Source organism: Salmo salar, chromosome ssa09 (assembly GCF_905237065.1).
Source record: "Salmo salar chromosome ssa09, Ssal_v3.1, whole genome shotgun sequence".
In the NCBI taxonomy this organism is placed as follows: Eukaryota; Metazoa; Chordata; class Actinopteri; order Salmoniformes; family Salmonidae; genus Salmo; species Salmo salar.
This window is the reverse complement of record NC_059450.1, coordinates 104,684,612-104,702,227: the sequence shown is the minus strand read 5'-3', so window position 1 is coordinate 104,702,227 and position 17,616 is coordinate 104,684,612. Positions and strand designations below refer to the sequence as shown.

Sequence of the window (17,616 nt, the reverse complement as noted above, 5' to 3'; positions counted from 1 at the left end):
AATCTAGTGACTTCCTTAGATTTCGTGCACCAGCTGTTGTTTACAAATATGCACAGACCCCCCCCCCCCCACTCGTCTTACCGGAGTGTGCTGTTCTATCTTGCCGGTGCAGCGTGTATCCTGCTAGCTGAATGTCCATGTCGTCATTCAGACACTATTCCGTGAAACATAGGATATTACAGTTTTTGATGTCCTGTTGGTAGGATATTCATGATCGTACCTCGTCTAGTTTATTGTCCAATGATTGCATGTTGGCGACTAGTATTGATGGTAACAGCAGCTTTCCCACTCGCCTTTTTCGGGTCCTGACCAGGCATCAGGTTTTTCGTCTTCTGTACCTGCGTCGCTTCCTCTTGCAAATAACGGGGATGTCAGCCCCCGGCAGGATGGCATCCTGCTTGTTGTAGAAAAAATCTTTGTCTAATCCGAGGTGAGTGATCGCTGTCCTGATATCCAGAATCTCTTTTCTGCCGTAAGATACGGTTGCAGAAACATTATGTACAAAATACATACCCATATTATGATGCAACCACCACTATGCTTGAAATTGTGTTGAATTGGATTTGCCCCAAACATAACACTTTGTATGCAGGACAAAAAGTTTATCATTTTTGTCGTGACATGACTATCATTAATGTGATGACTGCTATTTATCCAGTAATTACCTACTATGTTTAACTGACACTCAATTAAATGAATATCTAACAATTAATTTATTAGGAATTTGGGGCACCAGGGGAAAAGTTATTTACAGAGTTTCTATCTCCCGACTTAAACTCTAAAGATCTATAAATATCTCTTAAATCAATAAAAGTAAATTATTAATTATTACCTCATCAGTCTCATTCTGAACGTTGCAAGAACCCTAGCCTTTTGATGAATCAGTGACACACAAATTGCCTTAATTATTTATTTACAAACGAACTAAATCATTACACAGAATACGTAAACACACACAGCATAGGTTATTGATTACAAACATAGTACAATGAAAACAGGTCCCTAGTGGACTAACAAAAGTATGACCGTTTGGTTACAAAATGGAAAGGGAGGGCCTACTAGGAGAGGGAAAGACAAAGAGTCAACTTATCATACATACATTCGGAAACTATGCTCCCCGTAACAAGAATACTTAGCGCCCTAACATCTGCTCACTCGGATTAGAAATGCAACATATATTTACGAGTAGATGTCTCTCTCTGTTGAAACCACTCGATCCATCCATGGGAAGTGGTTCGATGTAAGTCTCTGGTTGTCCACCAGAGGTCACCTTGTCCTTCTTAGTTGTAGGCTCCTTTGTCTTGGAGTGTTCTTAGATGGATACTTCAGGTGTCCAACACAGTGGTGAGAGTGATCTATTCTTCCCTCTTGTCTTTGGTCAAATTGTCCTAGACTACTTTAACCTGTTAGGGCTAGGGGGCAGTATTGACACGGCTGGATAAAAAATGTACCCGATTTAATCTGGTTACTACTCCTGCCCAGTAACTAGAATATGCATATAATTATTGGCTTTGGATAGAAAACACCCTAAAGTTTCTAAAACTGTTTGAATGGTGTCTGTGAGTATAACAGAACTCATATGGCAGGCCAAAACCTGAGAAGATTTCAAGCAGGAAGTGGCCTGTCTGAGAAGTAGTGTTTCATCTTGGCTCTTTTTATTGAAGACTCAGGATCTGTGCAATAACGTGACACTTCCTACGGCTTCCATAGGGTCTCAGAGCCCGGGAAAAAGCTGAACAATATCGAGGCAGGCTCTGGCTGAAACACTTTATCGCTTTTGGCAAGTGGCCACTCAGAGTACTATGGGCTTAGGCACGTGCCCGCTTCGACCGAATGCCCTCTTTTCCTTTGTCTGTTTACCTAAAAGCAGATTCCCGGTCGGAATATTATCGCTTTATTATGAGAAAAATGGCATAAAAATTGATTTTAAACAGCGGTTGACATGCTTCGAAGTACGGTAATGGAATATTTAGAATTTTTTTGTCACGAATTGCGCCATGCTCGCCACCCTTATTTACCCTTTAGGATAGTGTCTAGAACGCACGAACAAAACGCCGCTATTTGGATATAACGATGGATTATTTTGGACCAAACCAACATTTGTTATTGAAGTAGAAGTCCTGGGAGTGCATTCTGACGAAGACAACAAAGGTAATAACATTTTTCTTATAGTAAATCTGACTTTGATGAGTGCTAAACTTGCTGGGTGTCTAAATAGCTAGCCCTGTGATGCCGGGCTATCTATTGAGAATATTGCAAAATGTGCTTTCACCGAAAAGCTATTTTAAAATCGGACATATCGAGTGCATAGAGGAGTTCTGTATCTATAATTCTTAAAATAATTGTTATGCTTTTTGTGAACGTTTATCGTGAGTCATTTAGTAAATTCACCGGCAGTGTTCGGTGGGAATGCTAGTCACATGCTAGTCACATGCTAATGTAAAAAGCTGGTTTTTGATATAAATATGAACTTGATTGAACAAAACATGCATGTATTGTATAACATAATGTCCTAGGGTTGTCATCTGATGAAGATCATCAAAGGTTAGTGCTACATTTAGCTGTGGTTTGGGTTTATGTGACATTATATGCTAGCTTGAAAAATGGGTGTCTGATTATTTCTGGCTGGGTACTCTGCTGACATAATCTAATGTTTTGCTTTCATTGTAAATCCTTTTTGAAATCGGACAGTGTGGTTAGATTAACGAGAGTCTTATCTTTAAAATTGTGTAAAATAGTCATATTTTTGAAAAATTGAAGTAATAGCATATCTAAGGTATTTGAATAACGCGCCACAGGATTCAACTGGCTGTTGAGTAGGTGGGACGCGTCCCACCTAGCCTAGAGAGGTTAATGAAGTAGAAGTCCTGGGAGTGCATTCTGACGAAGACAACAAAGGTAATAACATTTTTCTTATAGTAAATCTGACTTTGATGAGTGATAAACCTGCTGGGTGTCTAACACAGGTGTGAGTGTTGATGAGGACAGAGATCACTCTGTCATGCTGATTGAGTTCAAATAACAGACTGGAAGCTTCAAAAGGAGGGTGGTGCTTGGAATCATCGTTCTTCCTCTGTCAACCATGGTTACCTGCAAGGAAACACGTGCCGTCATCATTGCTTTGCACAAAAAGGGCTTCACAGGCAAGGATATTGCTGCCAGTAAGATTGCACTTAGATCAACCATTTATCGGATCATCAAGAACTTCAAGGAGAGCGGTTCAATTCTTGTGAAGAAAGCTTCAGGGCGCCCAAGAAAGTCCAGCAAGGGCCAGGACCGTCTCCTAAAGTTGATTCAGCTGCGGGATCGGGGCACCACAAGTATAGAGCTTGCTCAGGAATGACAGCAGGTGTGAGTGCATCTGCACGCACAGTGAGGCAAAGACTTTTGGAGGATGCCCTGGTGTCAAGAAGGGCAGCAAGAAGCCACTTCTCTCCAGGAAAAACATCAGGGACAGACTGATATTCTGCAAAAGGTACAGGGATTGGACTGCTGAGGACTGGGGTAAAGTCATTTTCTCTGATGAATCCCCTTTCTGATTGTTTGGGGCATCCGTAAATAAGCTTGTCCGGAGAAGACAAGGTGAGCGCTACCATCAGTCCTGTGTCATGCCAACAGTAAAGCATCCTGAGACCATTCATGTGTCGGGTTGCTTCTCAGCCAAGGGAGTGGGCTCACTCACAATTTTGCCTAAGAACACAGCCATGAATAAAGAATGGTACCAACACATCCTCCGAGAGCAACTTCTCCCAACCATCCAGGAACCGTTTGGTGACGAACCAGCATGATGGAGCACCTTGCCATAAGGCAAAAGTGATAACTAAGTTGCTCGGGAACAAAACATCAATATTTTGGGTCCATGGCCAGGAAACTCCCCAGACCTTAATCTCATTGAGAACTTGTGGTCAATCCTCAAGAGGCGGGTGGACAAACAAAAACCCACAATTTCTGACAAACTCCAAGCATTGATTATGCAAGAATGGGCCGCCATCAGTCAGAATGTGGCCCAGAAGTTAATTGACAGCATGCCAGGGCTGATTGCAGAGGTCTTGAAAAAGAAGGGTCAACACTGCAAATATTGACTCTTTGCATCAACTTCATGTAATTGTCAATAAAAGCCTTTGACACTTATGAAATGCTTGTAATTATACTTCAGTATTCCATAATAACATCTGACAAAAATATCTAAAGACACTGAAGCAGCAAACTTTGTGAAAATTTATATTTGTGTCACTCTCAAAACGTTTGGCCACTACTGTATATATCAGATTTACATCTAAATGTTGTAAAACTTATATGACTAAATATGAAACTATTTGTGAAAAGATAGCAAATTGATTTTAGCCTTCTAAATGAGAATTGTTTTTCTTGCAAACTTGTGCCCAGTGCCCTCTGAAACTCTCAACGAGTGAAGAAGGAAAAGACTAGATCAAACATTCACAGTCTGCAGCTGGGTATTTAACGAGAGAATCACTGTCAGCTGGACCTTTTGTAACAGGGCTGAAATGCAGTGGAAATGTTCGTTGGGGATTCAGTTCATTTGCATAGCTAAGAGGGACTTTGCAATTAATTGCAATTTGATCCACACCAAGGAGAGAGATTCATGACACTGCCACATTTTTAGCAGTATCACTTTAGTGCCTTGTTGCAAACAGGATGCGTGTTTTTTAATATTTTATTCTGTACAAGCTTCCTTTTTTCGCTCTGTCATTTAGGTTAGTATTGTGGAGTAACTACAATGTTACTGATCCATCCTCAGTTTTCTCCTATCACAACCATTAAACTCTGTAACCGTTTTCAAGGCACCATTGGCCTCATGGTGAAATCCAGGAGCTGTTTCCTTCCTCTCTGGCATCTGAGTTAGGAAGGACACCTGTATCTCTGTAGTGACTGGGTGTATTGATACATCATCCAGAGTGTAATTATTAACTTTACCATGCTCAAAGGGATATTCAATGTCTGCTTTTTATTTTTTACCCATCTACCAATCGGTGCCCTTCTTTTTGAGGCAATGGAAAACCTCCTTGGTCTTTGTGTTTGAATCTGTGTTTAAAATTCACTGCTCGGCTGAGGGATCTTTCAGATAATTGTATGTGTGGGGTACAGAGATAAGGTTGTCATTCAAAAATCATGTTAAACACTATTATTGCACACAGAGGGATTCCATGCAACTTATGAGACTTGTTAAGCACATTTTTTATCCTTATTAGGCTTGCAATAACAAAGGGTTTGAACACTTACTGACTCAAGACATTTCAGCTTTTCATTTTTAATTAATTTGACAATTGTCACGTATACTCCCCCTCTGGCACTCCAGGTCACCAGGCTGCTCATTATTACTCACACCTGTCACCATTGTTACACGCACCTGCTCGTCGTCAGACTCACCTGGACTCCATCACCTGCCTGATTACCTGCCCTATATACACTGCTCAAAAAAATAAAGGGAACACTTAAACAACACAATGTAACTCCAAGTCAATCACACTTCTGTGAAATAAAACTGTCCACTTAGGAAGCAACACTGATTGACAATAAATTTCATATGCTGTTGTACAAATGGAATAGACAACAGGTGGAAATTATAGGGAATTAGCAAGACACCCCCAATAAAGGAGTGGTTCTGCAGGTGGTGACCACAGACCACTTCTCAATTCCTATGCTTCCTGGCTTATGTTTTGGTCACTTTTGAATGCTTGCCGTGCTTTCACTCTAGTGGTAGCATGAGACGGAGTCTACAACCCACACAAGTGGCTCAGGTAGTGCAGCTCATCCAGGATGGCACATCAATGCGAGCTGTGGCAAGAAGGTTTGCTGTGTCTGTCAGCGTAGTGTCCAGAGCATGGAGGTGCTACCAGGAGACAGGCCAGTACATCAGGAGACGTGGAGGAGGCCGTAGGAAGGCAACAACCCAGCAGCAGGACTGCTACCTCCGCCTTTGTGCAAGGAGGAGCAGGAGGAGCACTGCCAGAGCCCTGCAAAATGACCTCCAGCAGGCCACAAATGTGCATGTGTCTGCTCAAACGGTTAGAAACAGACTCCATGAGGGTGGTATGAGGGCCCGACGTCCACAGGTGGGGGTTGAGCTTACAGCCCAACACCGTGCAGGACGTTTGGCATTTGCCAGAGAACACCAAGATTGGCAAATTCGCCACTGGCGCCCTGTGCTCTTCACAGATGAAAGCAGGTTCACACTGAGCACATGTGACAGAGTCTGGAGAGGCCGTGGAGAACGTTCTGCTGCCTGCAACATCCTCCAGCATGACCGGTTTGGCAGTGGGTCAGTCATGGTGTGGGGTGGCATTTCTTTGGGGGGGTCGCACAGCCCTCCATGTGCTCACCAGAGGTAGCCTGACTGCCATTAGGTACCGATATGAGATCCTCAGACCCCTTGTGAGACCATATGCTGGTGCGGTTGGCCCTGGGTTCCTCCTAATGCAAGACAAGGCTAAACCTCATGTGGCTGGAGTGTGTCAGCAGTTCCTGCAAGAGGAAGGCATTGATGCTATGGACTGGCCCGCCCGTTCCCCAGACCTGAATCCAATTGAGCACATCTGGGACATCATGTCTCGCTCCATCCATCAACGCCACGTTGCACCACAGACTGTCCAGGAGTTGGCAGATGCTTTAGTCCAGGTCTGGGAGGAGATCCCTCAGGAGACCATCCGCCACCTCATCAGGAGCATGCCCAGGCGTTGTAGGGAGGTCATACAGGCACGTGGAGGCCACACACTACTGAGCCTCATTTTGACTTGTTTTAAGGACATTACATCAAAGTTGGATCAGCCTGTAGTGTGGTTTTCCACTTTAATTTTGAGTGTGACTCCAAATCCAGACCTCCATGGGTTGATAAATTGGATTTCCATTGATTATTTTTGTGTGATTTTGTTGTCAGCACATTCAACTATGTAAAGAAAAAAGTATTTAATAAGATTATTTAATTCACTCAAAATGAGGCTCAGTAGTGTGTGTGGCCTCCATGTGCCTATATGACCTCCCTACAACACCTGGACATGCTCCTGATGAGGTGGCGGATGGTCTCCTTAGAGATCTCCTCCCAGACCTGGACTAAAGTATCCGCCAACTCCTGGACAGTCTGTGGTGCAATGTGGCGTTGGTGGATGGAGCGAGACATGATGTCCCAGATGTGCTCAATTGGATTCAGGTCTGGGGAATGGGCGGGCCAGTCCATTGCATCAATGCCTTCCTCGTGTAGTAATATTATTCGTATCTCAGAGCCATTTGCATTGCTAGTTATATACAAATTTTAGCTAGCTAGCTAACATTGAACCTAGTTGGTTAGCTTTATTTACCTGTAGATTCATGCAGGGCAGTGATGTTACAAGTTGGGATTATGGTTCATTGTTTAGCTAGCTAGCTATCTAACGTTACACTATGCAAGTAACCATTTCACTGTACCGTTTACACCTTATATATCCTGTGCATGTGACAAATAAACGTTGATTTATTTGATATAGCGTGTGTTTACCAGAGACGGTAGTGTGAAGAACAACATGCACCAAAATCTGCACCAAAATCAAATTAGCTAGCTAGACTCTCTTAGGCCAGCAAGGCAGTGTCCAAGTTCTAAAATTCTCTGGTAGAATGTCATGCTTTTACTTCGTCACACTCACAACTGTAAGCTATTGTCTATTATTAGTTTATTGTGAGTTACGATATGGTCATTATTTGAACTGGCTAGCCAGCTAACTTAATGTAACTTAATGTTACCTACATAGCTAGCTAACAAGCTAGAAACTAACCAAAACATTGTTTATAAAGGTGCTTTTAGTTGCCTGGTTTGCTAGATTGAGATAAACTAAATTCATGTTTAAACTGATGGGTTTATTGGTGTTAAAATACACCATTTATGCTATTTTGGACCACCAGGCTGCTGATGAAATGCTGCCTGTCATTTTTGTCTTTTTACTTTTTCATAACGACAACAAGTTTGATGCTGGACAACAATAGAATGTATATGATGTCACTGTGACAACTGTCGATAGACGTAATATAAACCAGCCTTTATTTAGTCTTAATCTTTGGTTGTTTAGTACACTACCATATTCACTCTGTTTAACACATGGCCTCACATGTGAATCCTTAAAGAGATGAGTGGGGCTAAGGCTTAAGAGGGTGTGAACAATGTTGAATGGGTATAGACAAAGAAAAGCTCTTCAATTTATAAATTTTCAAAGCAGAATGACTTTCCCATTGTTCCTCAACTATAGTGTGTAATGTACCATTTTCTAGCTCTGAGTCTCTACTTTTGTAAATGTAAAAAACACAATTTCAAATGTTGCTACATATGACCGAATCGAGCCAGTCAGCTATCCGGAAATACAAAGATAAAGATATCCCCTGATATTGACCCTGTTCACCCAGCAACCACTCTCAACACTGCAACAGATTTCCTCATTGGTAAAGTGTTGAATTCAGACCCAACAGTAACATCTCACAGAAGTCCTCTACCTGCGAATCTGAGACCATGATTGTCTTTCTGTTGTGGGTGTGGTAGCAAAGCAACCTTTATTTGTATGCAATTAACATATATTAATATGCATTACCATTTATCCTGACAGTGGAAGAACTGCTCCGGCGAGCTGCAGTAAACAGAGGCTTCACCCGCACTATGCCGAAAGAGCGGCAAAGACTCCCGAACTATCGTCAAAAGTGACGAGGTGAGCTGCAGTAAACAGAGGCTTCACCCGCACTATGCCGAAAGAGCAGCAGAGACTCCCGAACTATCGTCAAAAGTCTGACGAGGCGAGCTGCAGTAAACAGAGGCTTCACCCGCACTATGCCAAAAGAGCAGCAGAGACTCCCGAAGTATCGTCAGACTTTTTGACGAGGCACACTGCGTTGTTTCAGACGGCATTCAATCCCTGCTCTTCCAAAGAGAAAGTGACATATTTTTTTGTTTGGAGCGGAGATACGGTGGCTTTTGAACTAGGACTTAGACTCAGAAACCTGATTTCTCCATCCTGAACTGTCCTCTCGCTCTATTTCTCCATCTCTCTTCCTCTCTCTCTCTTTTTATTTCTCTCTCCCCCGTAGTGTCAGAACTGAGTCTCATTCACTCCCGTATCTTTCCCGTTGCTGACGAGAGCGTGTGCGTCCTGTGTGTTTCTAGTGAGTGATGCTTCTTGTGAGTCTCTCCTGGTGACTGTCCAGTCCCTTGTGTCTCTCGACGGTCTCCCATCCCTGGTCAGTGTCCCTGTGTCCTGCTGCGTCTCTGCCTCAGTACTCAGGTGTGAGTCGCTGCGGGGGATGCTTTCAGCCCGGACCCCTCCCTTCCCCCCTGTGGTGAGACTCTTCTGGAAGGACTCAGAGGTAAAGTAGTACACCACTGGGTCTAGGCAGCAGTTGAGGGTGGCCAGACACAGGGTGATGGGGTACAGCGTCCGAACAAACCTTCACATTCAGAAAAACGCTAATTAATGGCCTCAATGTGGCAAGTAATTTTGCATCAAACACCATACTGTACACACAGACTAAATCACATATCTACAAACAGCAACAACACAATTCAGAGGATAACGTTTTTATAAAAATGTACATGTTGATTGATTGATTGATTGATTGATTGATTGATTGATTGATTGATTGATTTCTTAAAATGCATGTTACAGTTGGCCAGAGCCTGGGTCCGCACCATGGCGTAGAGGAAGAGGATGGAGTTGTATGGTTAGGTTTAGTTATACCTCTCAAGGTTACAGTTGGCCAGAGCCTGGGTCCGCACCATGGCGTAGAGGAAGAGGATGGAGTTGTATGGGACGAAGCAGACGATGAAGATGGCCAGGTGGACGAGGATCATACGGAGGACCCGGCGCTTGCTGTTGCAGCCGTGGCCGATGGTCCCTGGGCGACGGAGGGTTCTCAGCACCAGAGAAGAACACACCAGGTTGGTTAGGAGTGGGATGAGAAAACCTACGATCTGGAGAGGACAGGAATAGCTTAGCACATACAATAATAATCTGATAGACACACTCGTAGACACACTCGTAGACACACTCGTAGACACACTCGTAGACACACTCGTAGACACACTCGTAGACACACTCGTAGACACACTGGTAGACACACTGGTAGACACACTGGTAGACACACTGGTAGACACACTCATAGACACACTCATAGACACACTGATAGACACACTGATAGACACACTGATAGACACACTGATAGACACACTGATAGACACACTGATAGACACACTGATAGACACACTGATATAGACACACTGATAGACACACTGATAGACACACTGATAGACACACTGATAGACACACTGATAGACACTGATAGACACTGATAGACACACTGATAGACACACTGATAGACACTGATATACACACTGATAGACGCTGATAGACACACTGATAGACACACTGATAGACACACTGATAGACACACTGATAGACACACTGATAGACACACTGATAGACACACTGATAGACACACTGATATACATTACCGCATTCCCAGAGATCTTTCAATATTACCGCATTCCCAGAGATCTTTCAATATTACCGTGTTCCCAGAGATCTTTCAATATTACCGCGTTCCCAGAGATCTTTCAATATTACCGCGTTCCCAGAGATCTTTTTTAAGGTCAGATGTCGGCTGAATTGGAAATGACCTTCACGCTGTTTCTGATTTAATCCCGGACTACGTCTTCCAGGTGATCGTAGAGAATCATTCTCTCTCTTCCTCCCTCCCTGTCTCCCTGCCTCCCTCCCTCTCACTCCTCACCTCTATAAATATAGTAATCTTGGACAGGTATGTCTTCCAGGTGCTCTTGGAGAATCCCTCGAAGCAGGCCGTGGCGCGGTTTGCCTGGTTGATCGTGGAAAAGAAGGTGACCGATATCCCTCCACCCACGATGGTGAGCCAGACCGCAGCACACACCAGGCCTGCGTTCCTCCGTGTGCGGACTGAGCGCGAGCGGAAGGGGTAGACGATGGCCAGAAAGCGGTCCACGCTGATGCAGGTGAGGAACAACATGGAACCGTAGATGTTGGTGATGAACGCTGTTCCTGATACCTGGGGGAAGGAGAGAGATTGAATGGTTAATGTATTAATTAATTCATTGCCTGACACCTGGGGGGTGGAATAGATGTATTAGACAGAAACACATATACAGACAAACACCTGTGCAATGGCAGAACAGTTCACACAGTAAAAAGGACTAGAAAGTAGTAACTACCTTGCAGAGTTCGTCTCCAAAGGGCCAGTGTCGGTTGACGTTGTAGTAGACCTTGAAGGGCAGCGTGAACACAAACACAAGGTCTGACAATGCCAGGTTAGTCATGAACAGCGTTGTCTCGTTGCGTAGCTTCATCCGGAAGCAGAACACAAAGAGAGCAGCACAGTTGGTGCAGAGCCCCAGGACAAACACCACGCTGTAGACCACGCTGTACAGGTCATACTTAAAGCTGTCATCTATCCCACAGTCCTCCATGCCTGTCTCATTCAGCACCAGACCAGCCATGCTGAGGCCGGGGTGAAGGTAGAAGGGTAACGGTTGGGGGTGGGGTAGTGGACGTTCTCTGGGGAGGTCAGTGGGGGGTCCACCAGGCAAGCCCCCTCCAGGGCATCCCGATCTCAGATATACACACACACACACACACACACACACACACACACACACACACACACACACACACACACACACACACACACACACACACACACACACACACACACACACACACACACACACACACACACACACACACACACACACACACACACACACACACACACAGAGAGATGCTGACACTATGTGTGTGTGTTTGGGCTGGTGCTTTGCCTGCAGACAGAAATAAATAAGTCAGTTAGACTGTTAGCCTAGCATCTCCCCTCTAAGTCAGTTAGACTGTTAGAATGAAAGCATTTCCCCTAGGGCAGACTCACAAACTTTGGGGATAATTGGCAGAAATTATTCAGTTACATAAGGGTTAAATACATAGCCCATCTTTAAAAGCCCATCCAACCAACTACCTACTTCATCCCCATATTTGTTTTTGTTTTTCTGCTCTTTTGCACACAAGTATTTCTACTTGCACGTCCTCATCTGCACATATATCACTCCAGTGTAAATTGCTAAATTGTAATTACTTCGCAACTATTCGCCTATTTATTACCTTACCTCCTTACTTCATTTGCTCACACAGTATATATATATTTTTCTATTGTGTTATTGACTGTACGCTTGTTTATTCCATGTGTAACTCTGTGTTGTTGTTTTTGTCGCACTGCTTTGCTTTATCTTGGCCAGGTTGAAGTTGTAAATGAGAACTTGTTCTAAACTAGCCTACCTGGTTAAATAAAGGTGAAATAAATAACCCTAACCCTACCTGGTTCAATAAAGGTGGAATTGTCACGCCCTGACCTGAGAGATCCTTTTTATGTCTCTATTTAGGTTTGGTCAGGGTGTGATTTGGGTGGGCATTCTATGTCTGTTTTTCTATGTTTGGGATTGCTTTGTTTCCGCCGGGTATGGCTCCCAATCAGGAACAGCTGTACATCGTTGTTGCTGATTGGGAGTCATACTTAGGCAGCCTGTTTTTCCTTTGGGTTTTGTGGGTGAATGTTTTCTGTTTAGTTTTGTAACCTGACAGAACTGTTGCTTGTCGTTTTTTGGTTCATTCGGTCCATTCAAATCTTTCAAGATGAACACATCCTCTCATTTTGACGACGGCCGTTACAGGAATAAATAACCCTAACCCTACCTGGTTAACCTGTTAGGGCTAGGGGGCAGCATTGACACGGCTGGATAAAAAACATACCCGATTTAATCTGGTTACCACTCCTACTCAGTAACTAGAATATGCATATACTTATTACATATGGATAGAAAACACCCTAAATTTTCTAAAACTGTTTGAATGGTGTCTGTGAGTATAACAGAACTCAAATGGCAGGTCAAAACCTGAGAGATTCCTTTACAGGAAGTGGCCTGTCTGACCATTTCTGGAACTTCTTTGCCATCTCTATCATTTACTAAGGATCTCTGCTCTAACGTGACACTTCCCACGTCGTCCATAGGCGCTCAGAGCCCGGGAAAAAACAGAATGTCGTCATTCCAGCCCCAGGCTGAAACACATTATCGCCTTTCTCAAGTGGCCGATCAAGAGACACTAGCTTATGCGCATGACCCCGACCGCCCCCGCCTTTGGGATTTTTTCCTCTGTTTGCCGAAAAGGAGATTCCCTGTCGGAATATTATCGCTTTTCTACGAGAAAAATGTCGTAAAAATTGATTTTAAACAGCGGTTGACATGCTTCGAAGTACGGTAATGGAATACTTAGAATTTTATTGTCACGAATTGCGCCAAGCGCGTGACACTTCTTTACTATTTCGGATAGTGTCTGGAACGCATACGAACAAAACGCCGCTATTCGGATATAACGATGGATTATTTTGGACCAAACCAACATTTGTTATTGAAGTAGCTGTCCTGGGTGTGTATTCTGACGAAGACAACAAAAGGTAATGACATTTTTATAATAGTAAATATGATTATGGTGAGTGCTAAACTTGCCGGGTGTCTAAATAAGCGAGCCCGTGATGCCTGGGCTATGTACTTAGAATATTGCAAAATGTGCTTTCACCAAAAAGCTATTTTAAAATCGGACATATCGAGTGCATAGAGGAGGTCTGTATCTATAATTCTTAAAATAATTGTTATGCTTTTTGTGAACGTTTATCGTGAGTAATTTAGTAAAATGTTAGCGAATTCCCCGGAAGTTTGCGGGGGTATGCTAGTTCTGAACGTCACATGCTAATGTAAAAAGCTGTTTTTTGATATAAATATGAACTTGATTGAACAAAACATGCATGTATTGTATAACATAATGTCCTAGGGTTGTCATCTGATGAAGATCATCAAAGGTGAGTGCTGCATTTAGCTGTCTTCTGGGTTTTGGTGACATTATATGCTGGCTTGAAAAATGGGTGTCTGATTATTTCTGGCTTGGTACTCTGCTGACATAATCTAATGTTTTGCTTTCGTTGTAAAGCCTTTTTGAAATCGGACAGTGTGGTTAGATTAACGAGAGTCTTATCTTTAAATGGCTGTAAAATAGTCATATGTTTGAGAAATTGAAGTAATAGGATTTTTAAGGTTTTGAAAATCGCGCCACAGGATAGCCGTGGCTGTTACGTAGGTTTATAGATACAGACCTCCTCTATGCACTCGATTTGTCCGATTTTAAAATAGCTTTTTGGTGAAAGCACATTTTGCAATATTCTAAGTACATAGCCCAGGCATCACGGGCTCGCTATTTAGACACCCGGCAAGTTTAGCACTCACCATAATCATATTTACTATTATAAAAATGTCATTACCTTTTGTTGTCTTCGTCAGAATACACACCCAGGACAGCTACTTCAATAACAAATGTTGGTTTGGTCCAAAATAATCCATCGTTATATCCGAATAGCGGCGTTTTGTTCGTGCGTTCCAGACACTATCCGAAATAGTAAAGAAGTGTCACGCGCTTGGCGCAATTCGTGACAATAAAATTCTAAGTATTCCATTACCGTACTTCGAAGCATGTCAACCGCTGTTTAAAATCAATTTTTACGAAATTTTTCTCGTAGAAAAGCGATAATATTCCGACAGGGAATCTCCTTTTCGGCAAACAGAGGAAAAAATCCCAAAGGCGGGGGCGGTCGGGGTCACGCGCATAAGCTAGTGTCTCTTGATCGGCCACTTGAGAAAGGCGATAATGTGTTTCAGCCTGGGGCTGGAATGACGACATTCTGTTTTTTCCGGGCTCTGAGCGCCTATGGACGACGTGGGAAGTGTCACGTTAGAGCAGAGATCCTTAGTAAATGATAGAGATGGAAAAGAAGTTCAACAAATGGTCAGACAGGCCACTTCCTGTAAAGGAATCTCTCAGGTTTTGACCTGCCATTTGAGTTCTGTTATACTCACAGACACCATTCAAACAGTTTTAGAAAATTTAGGGTGTTTTCTATCCATATGTAATAAGTATATGCATATTCTAGTTACTGAGTAGGAGTGGTAACCAGATTAAATCGGGTATGTTTTTTATCCAGCCGTGTCAATGCTGCCCCCTAGCCCTAACAGGTTAATAAATACGAAAACTCACCAAAACAATACCGATGAAGACAAAGTGTGACATTCTGGGCTGCTCACAGGCAGCTACACAAACACAAGATCCCACAAAGCACAGGTGGGAAAAGGCTGCCTAAGTATGATTCCTAATCAGAGACAACGATAGACAGCTGCCTCTGATTAGGAACCCTACTCGGCCCAAAACAAAGAAATACAAAAACATAGAAAAAGGAACATAGAACGCCCACCCATGTAACACCTTGGCCTAACCAAAATAAAGAACAAAAAAAACCTCTCTATGGCCAGGGCGTTACACCCATTTTGTGAATTCTTAGTTGGTGAGTAGACCCCAGACCTCACAACCATAGAGGGCAATATGTTCGATATCTGATTTAAGTATTTTTAGCTAGATCCTAATTGGGATGTTGAGTTATATGTTCCTTTTGATGGCGTAAAAGGCCCTTCTTGCTTTGTCTCTCAGATCGTTCACGTCTTTGTTGAAGTTACTTAGGCCAAGGTACATGTCGTTTTTTGTGATTTTTGTTTCTAGGGCAACGGTATCTTGATGCAATTTGTATTTATGATCCTGGCAACTGGACCTTTTTTGGAAAACTATTATTTTTGTCTTACTGAGATTCACTGTCAGGGCCCAGGTAAGGGGAGAGGTCTGTCAGGGCCCAGGTAAGGGGACAGGTCTGTCAGAGCACAGGTAAGGGGACAGCTCTGTCAGGGCCCAGGTAAGGGGACAGGTAAGGGGACAGGTCTGACAGGGCCCAGGTAAGGGGACAGGTCTGACAGTCTGTGCAGAAGATCTAGGTGCTGCTATAGGCCCTCCTTGGTTGGGGACAGAAGCACCAGATCATCTGCAAACAGTAGACATTTGACTTCAGATTCTAGTAGGGTGAGGCCGGGTGCTTCAGACTGTTCTAGTGCCCCCTGTTCTAGTGTCTCAATCCACAGCCCTGTGGAAAGAAATGGGTGTGTTTTTTGTCAATTTTAACCCCACGGTTGTTGTTTGTGTAAATAGATTTTATTATGTTGTATGTTTTTCCCTCAACTTTTTGTTTCTCAATTCAATTCATAGGGCTTTATTGGCATGGGAAAAATATATTTACATTGCCACATCAAGTGAAATAGATAATAAACAAAAGAGAAATAAACACAGTAACACACAGTGACTTGACACAGTAACACACAGTGACTTAACACAGTAACTAAATGTGACTTAACACAGTAATACATAGTGACTTAACACAGCAACACTAAGTGACTTAACACAGTGACACTGACTTAACACAGTGACACTAAGTGACTTTAGACAGTGACTTAACACAGTGACTTAACACAGTAACACACAGGGAATTAACACAGTAACACATAGTGACTTAACACAGTAACACACAGTGACTTAAGACAGTAACACACAGTGACTTAACACAGTAACACAGTGACTTGGCTGGACTATATAGCCTTCCTAACATTCAGCTATATAATGGTGCTTCATGCTGATCTGTTATGTATATACTACAGCTGAAGTAAGCAGTGTCAGGGAAGGGGCCAACATGTGTGTGTGTATCACCGTGAGTGAACTCTGTGTGTATGCAGCTGTCTTTTCAAGGTCCATGACCTGAGCTGCTGTATACATGAGTTACACACAATACAGCTGTTTCTTCCTGACAGTCCTACTATAGATAGTAAACCAATACAGCTGTTTCTTCCTGTCAGTCCTACTATAGATAGTAGACCAATACAGCTGTTTCTTCCTGTCAGTCCTACTATAGATAGTACAACTCAGACAGGCAGAGAAACAGGCAGAGAAACAGGCAGGCAGGCAGGCAGGCAGGCAGGCAGGTAGGCAGGCAGGCAGGCAGGCAGGCAGGCAGGCAGGCAGGCAGGCAGGCAGGCAGGCAGGCAGGCAGGCAGGCAGGCAGGCAGGCAGGCAGGCAGGCAGGCAGGCAGGCAGGCAATCAAAATGTAAAGCTGATAATCAGCTAGTCTTCCCCCATGCCTGTCTCTTTTTTCCATTATTCCAGTGTTATTATGGGGGTTATAAAGGTATAAACAGATTACTGTAAGGAGTTCCAGGTCAGGAATCAGCTGGCATTGATTTCAAGGCATGCTCTTAGTCCTAGTCCTAACTGACAACGCAGGGAAAGAGAGAGCTGTCCTAGTCCTAACTGACAACGCAGGGAAAGAGAGAGCTGTCCTAGTCCTATCTGACAATGCAGGGAAAGAGAGAGCTGTCCTAGTCCTATCTGACAACGCAGAGAAAGAGAGAGCTGTCCTAGTCCTATCTGATAACGCAGGGAAAGAGAGAGCCGTCCTAGTCCTCTCTGACAACGCAGAGAAAGAGAGAGCTGTCCTAGTCCTATCTGACAACGCAGGGAAAGATAGAGCCGCTGGTGATATAACTTTTAAGACCCAAACAAGTTGTTAAAGGCTAACAGTTGAACCTGTAAAGAACAACAGAACCTTTGGTTCAGTGACTGATTATCTTGATTGTCACTAGTTACCACAGCCACAAA

General features: G+C 43.4%; 1 protein-coding gene across 1 annotated transcript; it reads right to left on the bottom strand.

Annotated features, from left to right (window-relative positions):
- Positions 1-7,906: 7,906 nt before the first annotated feature.
- LOC106612318 (lysophosphatidic acid receptor 4) lies at positions 7,907-11,695 on the bottom strand. The gene is made up of 4 exons (XM_014213363.2): positions 11,210-11,695; positions 10,756-11,046; positions 9,705-9,937; positions 7,907-9,414 (listed from the first exon to the last, which is right to left on the bottom strand). The coding sequence occupies exons 1-4, from the start codon at positions 11,492-11,494 to the stop codon at positions 9,060-9,062; spliced, it is 1,164 nt and encodes a 387-aa protein (XP_014068838.2). The 5' UTR covers positions 11,495-11,695; the 3' UTR covers positions 7,907-9,059.
- Between the last annotated feature and the right edge of the window lie 5,921 nt (positions 11,696-17,616).

Coding starts and splice junctions, on each gene's coding strand:
- LOC106612318 (XM_014213363.2), bottom strand. CDS start 11,494: ATGGCTGGTCTGGTGCTGAATGAGACAGGCATGGAGGACTGTGGGATA. Junction 11,047..11,209: donor TTGGAGACGAACTCTGCAAG/GTAGTTACTACT, acceptor TCCTTCCCCCAG/GTATCAGGAACAGCGTTCAT. Junction 9,938..10,755: donor AGATTACTATATTTATAGAG/GTGAGGAGTGAG, acceptor TGTCCTCTCCAG/ATCGTAGGTTTTCTCATCCC.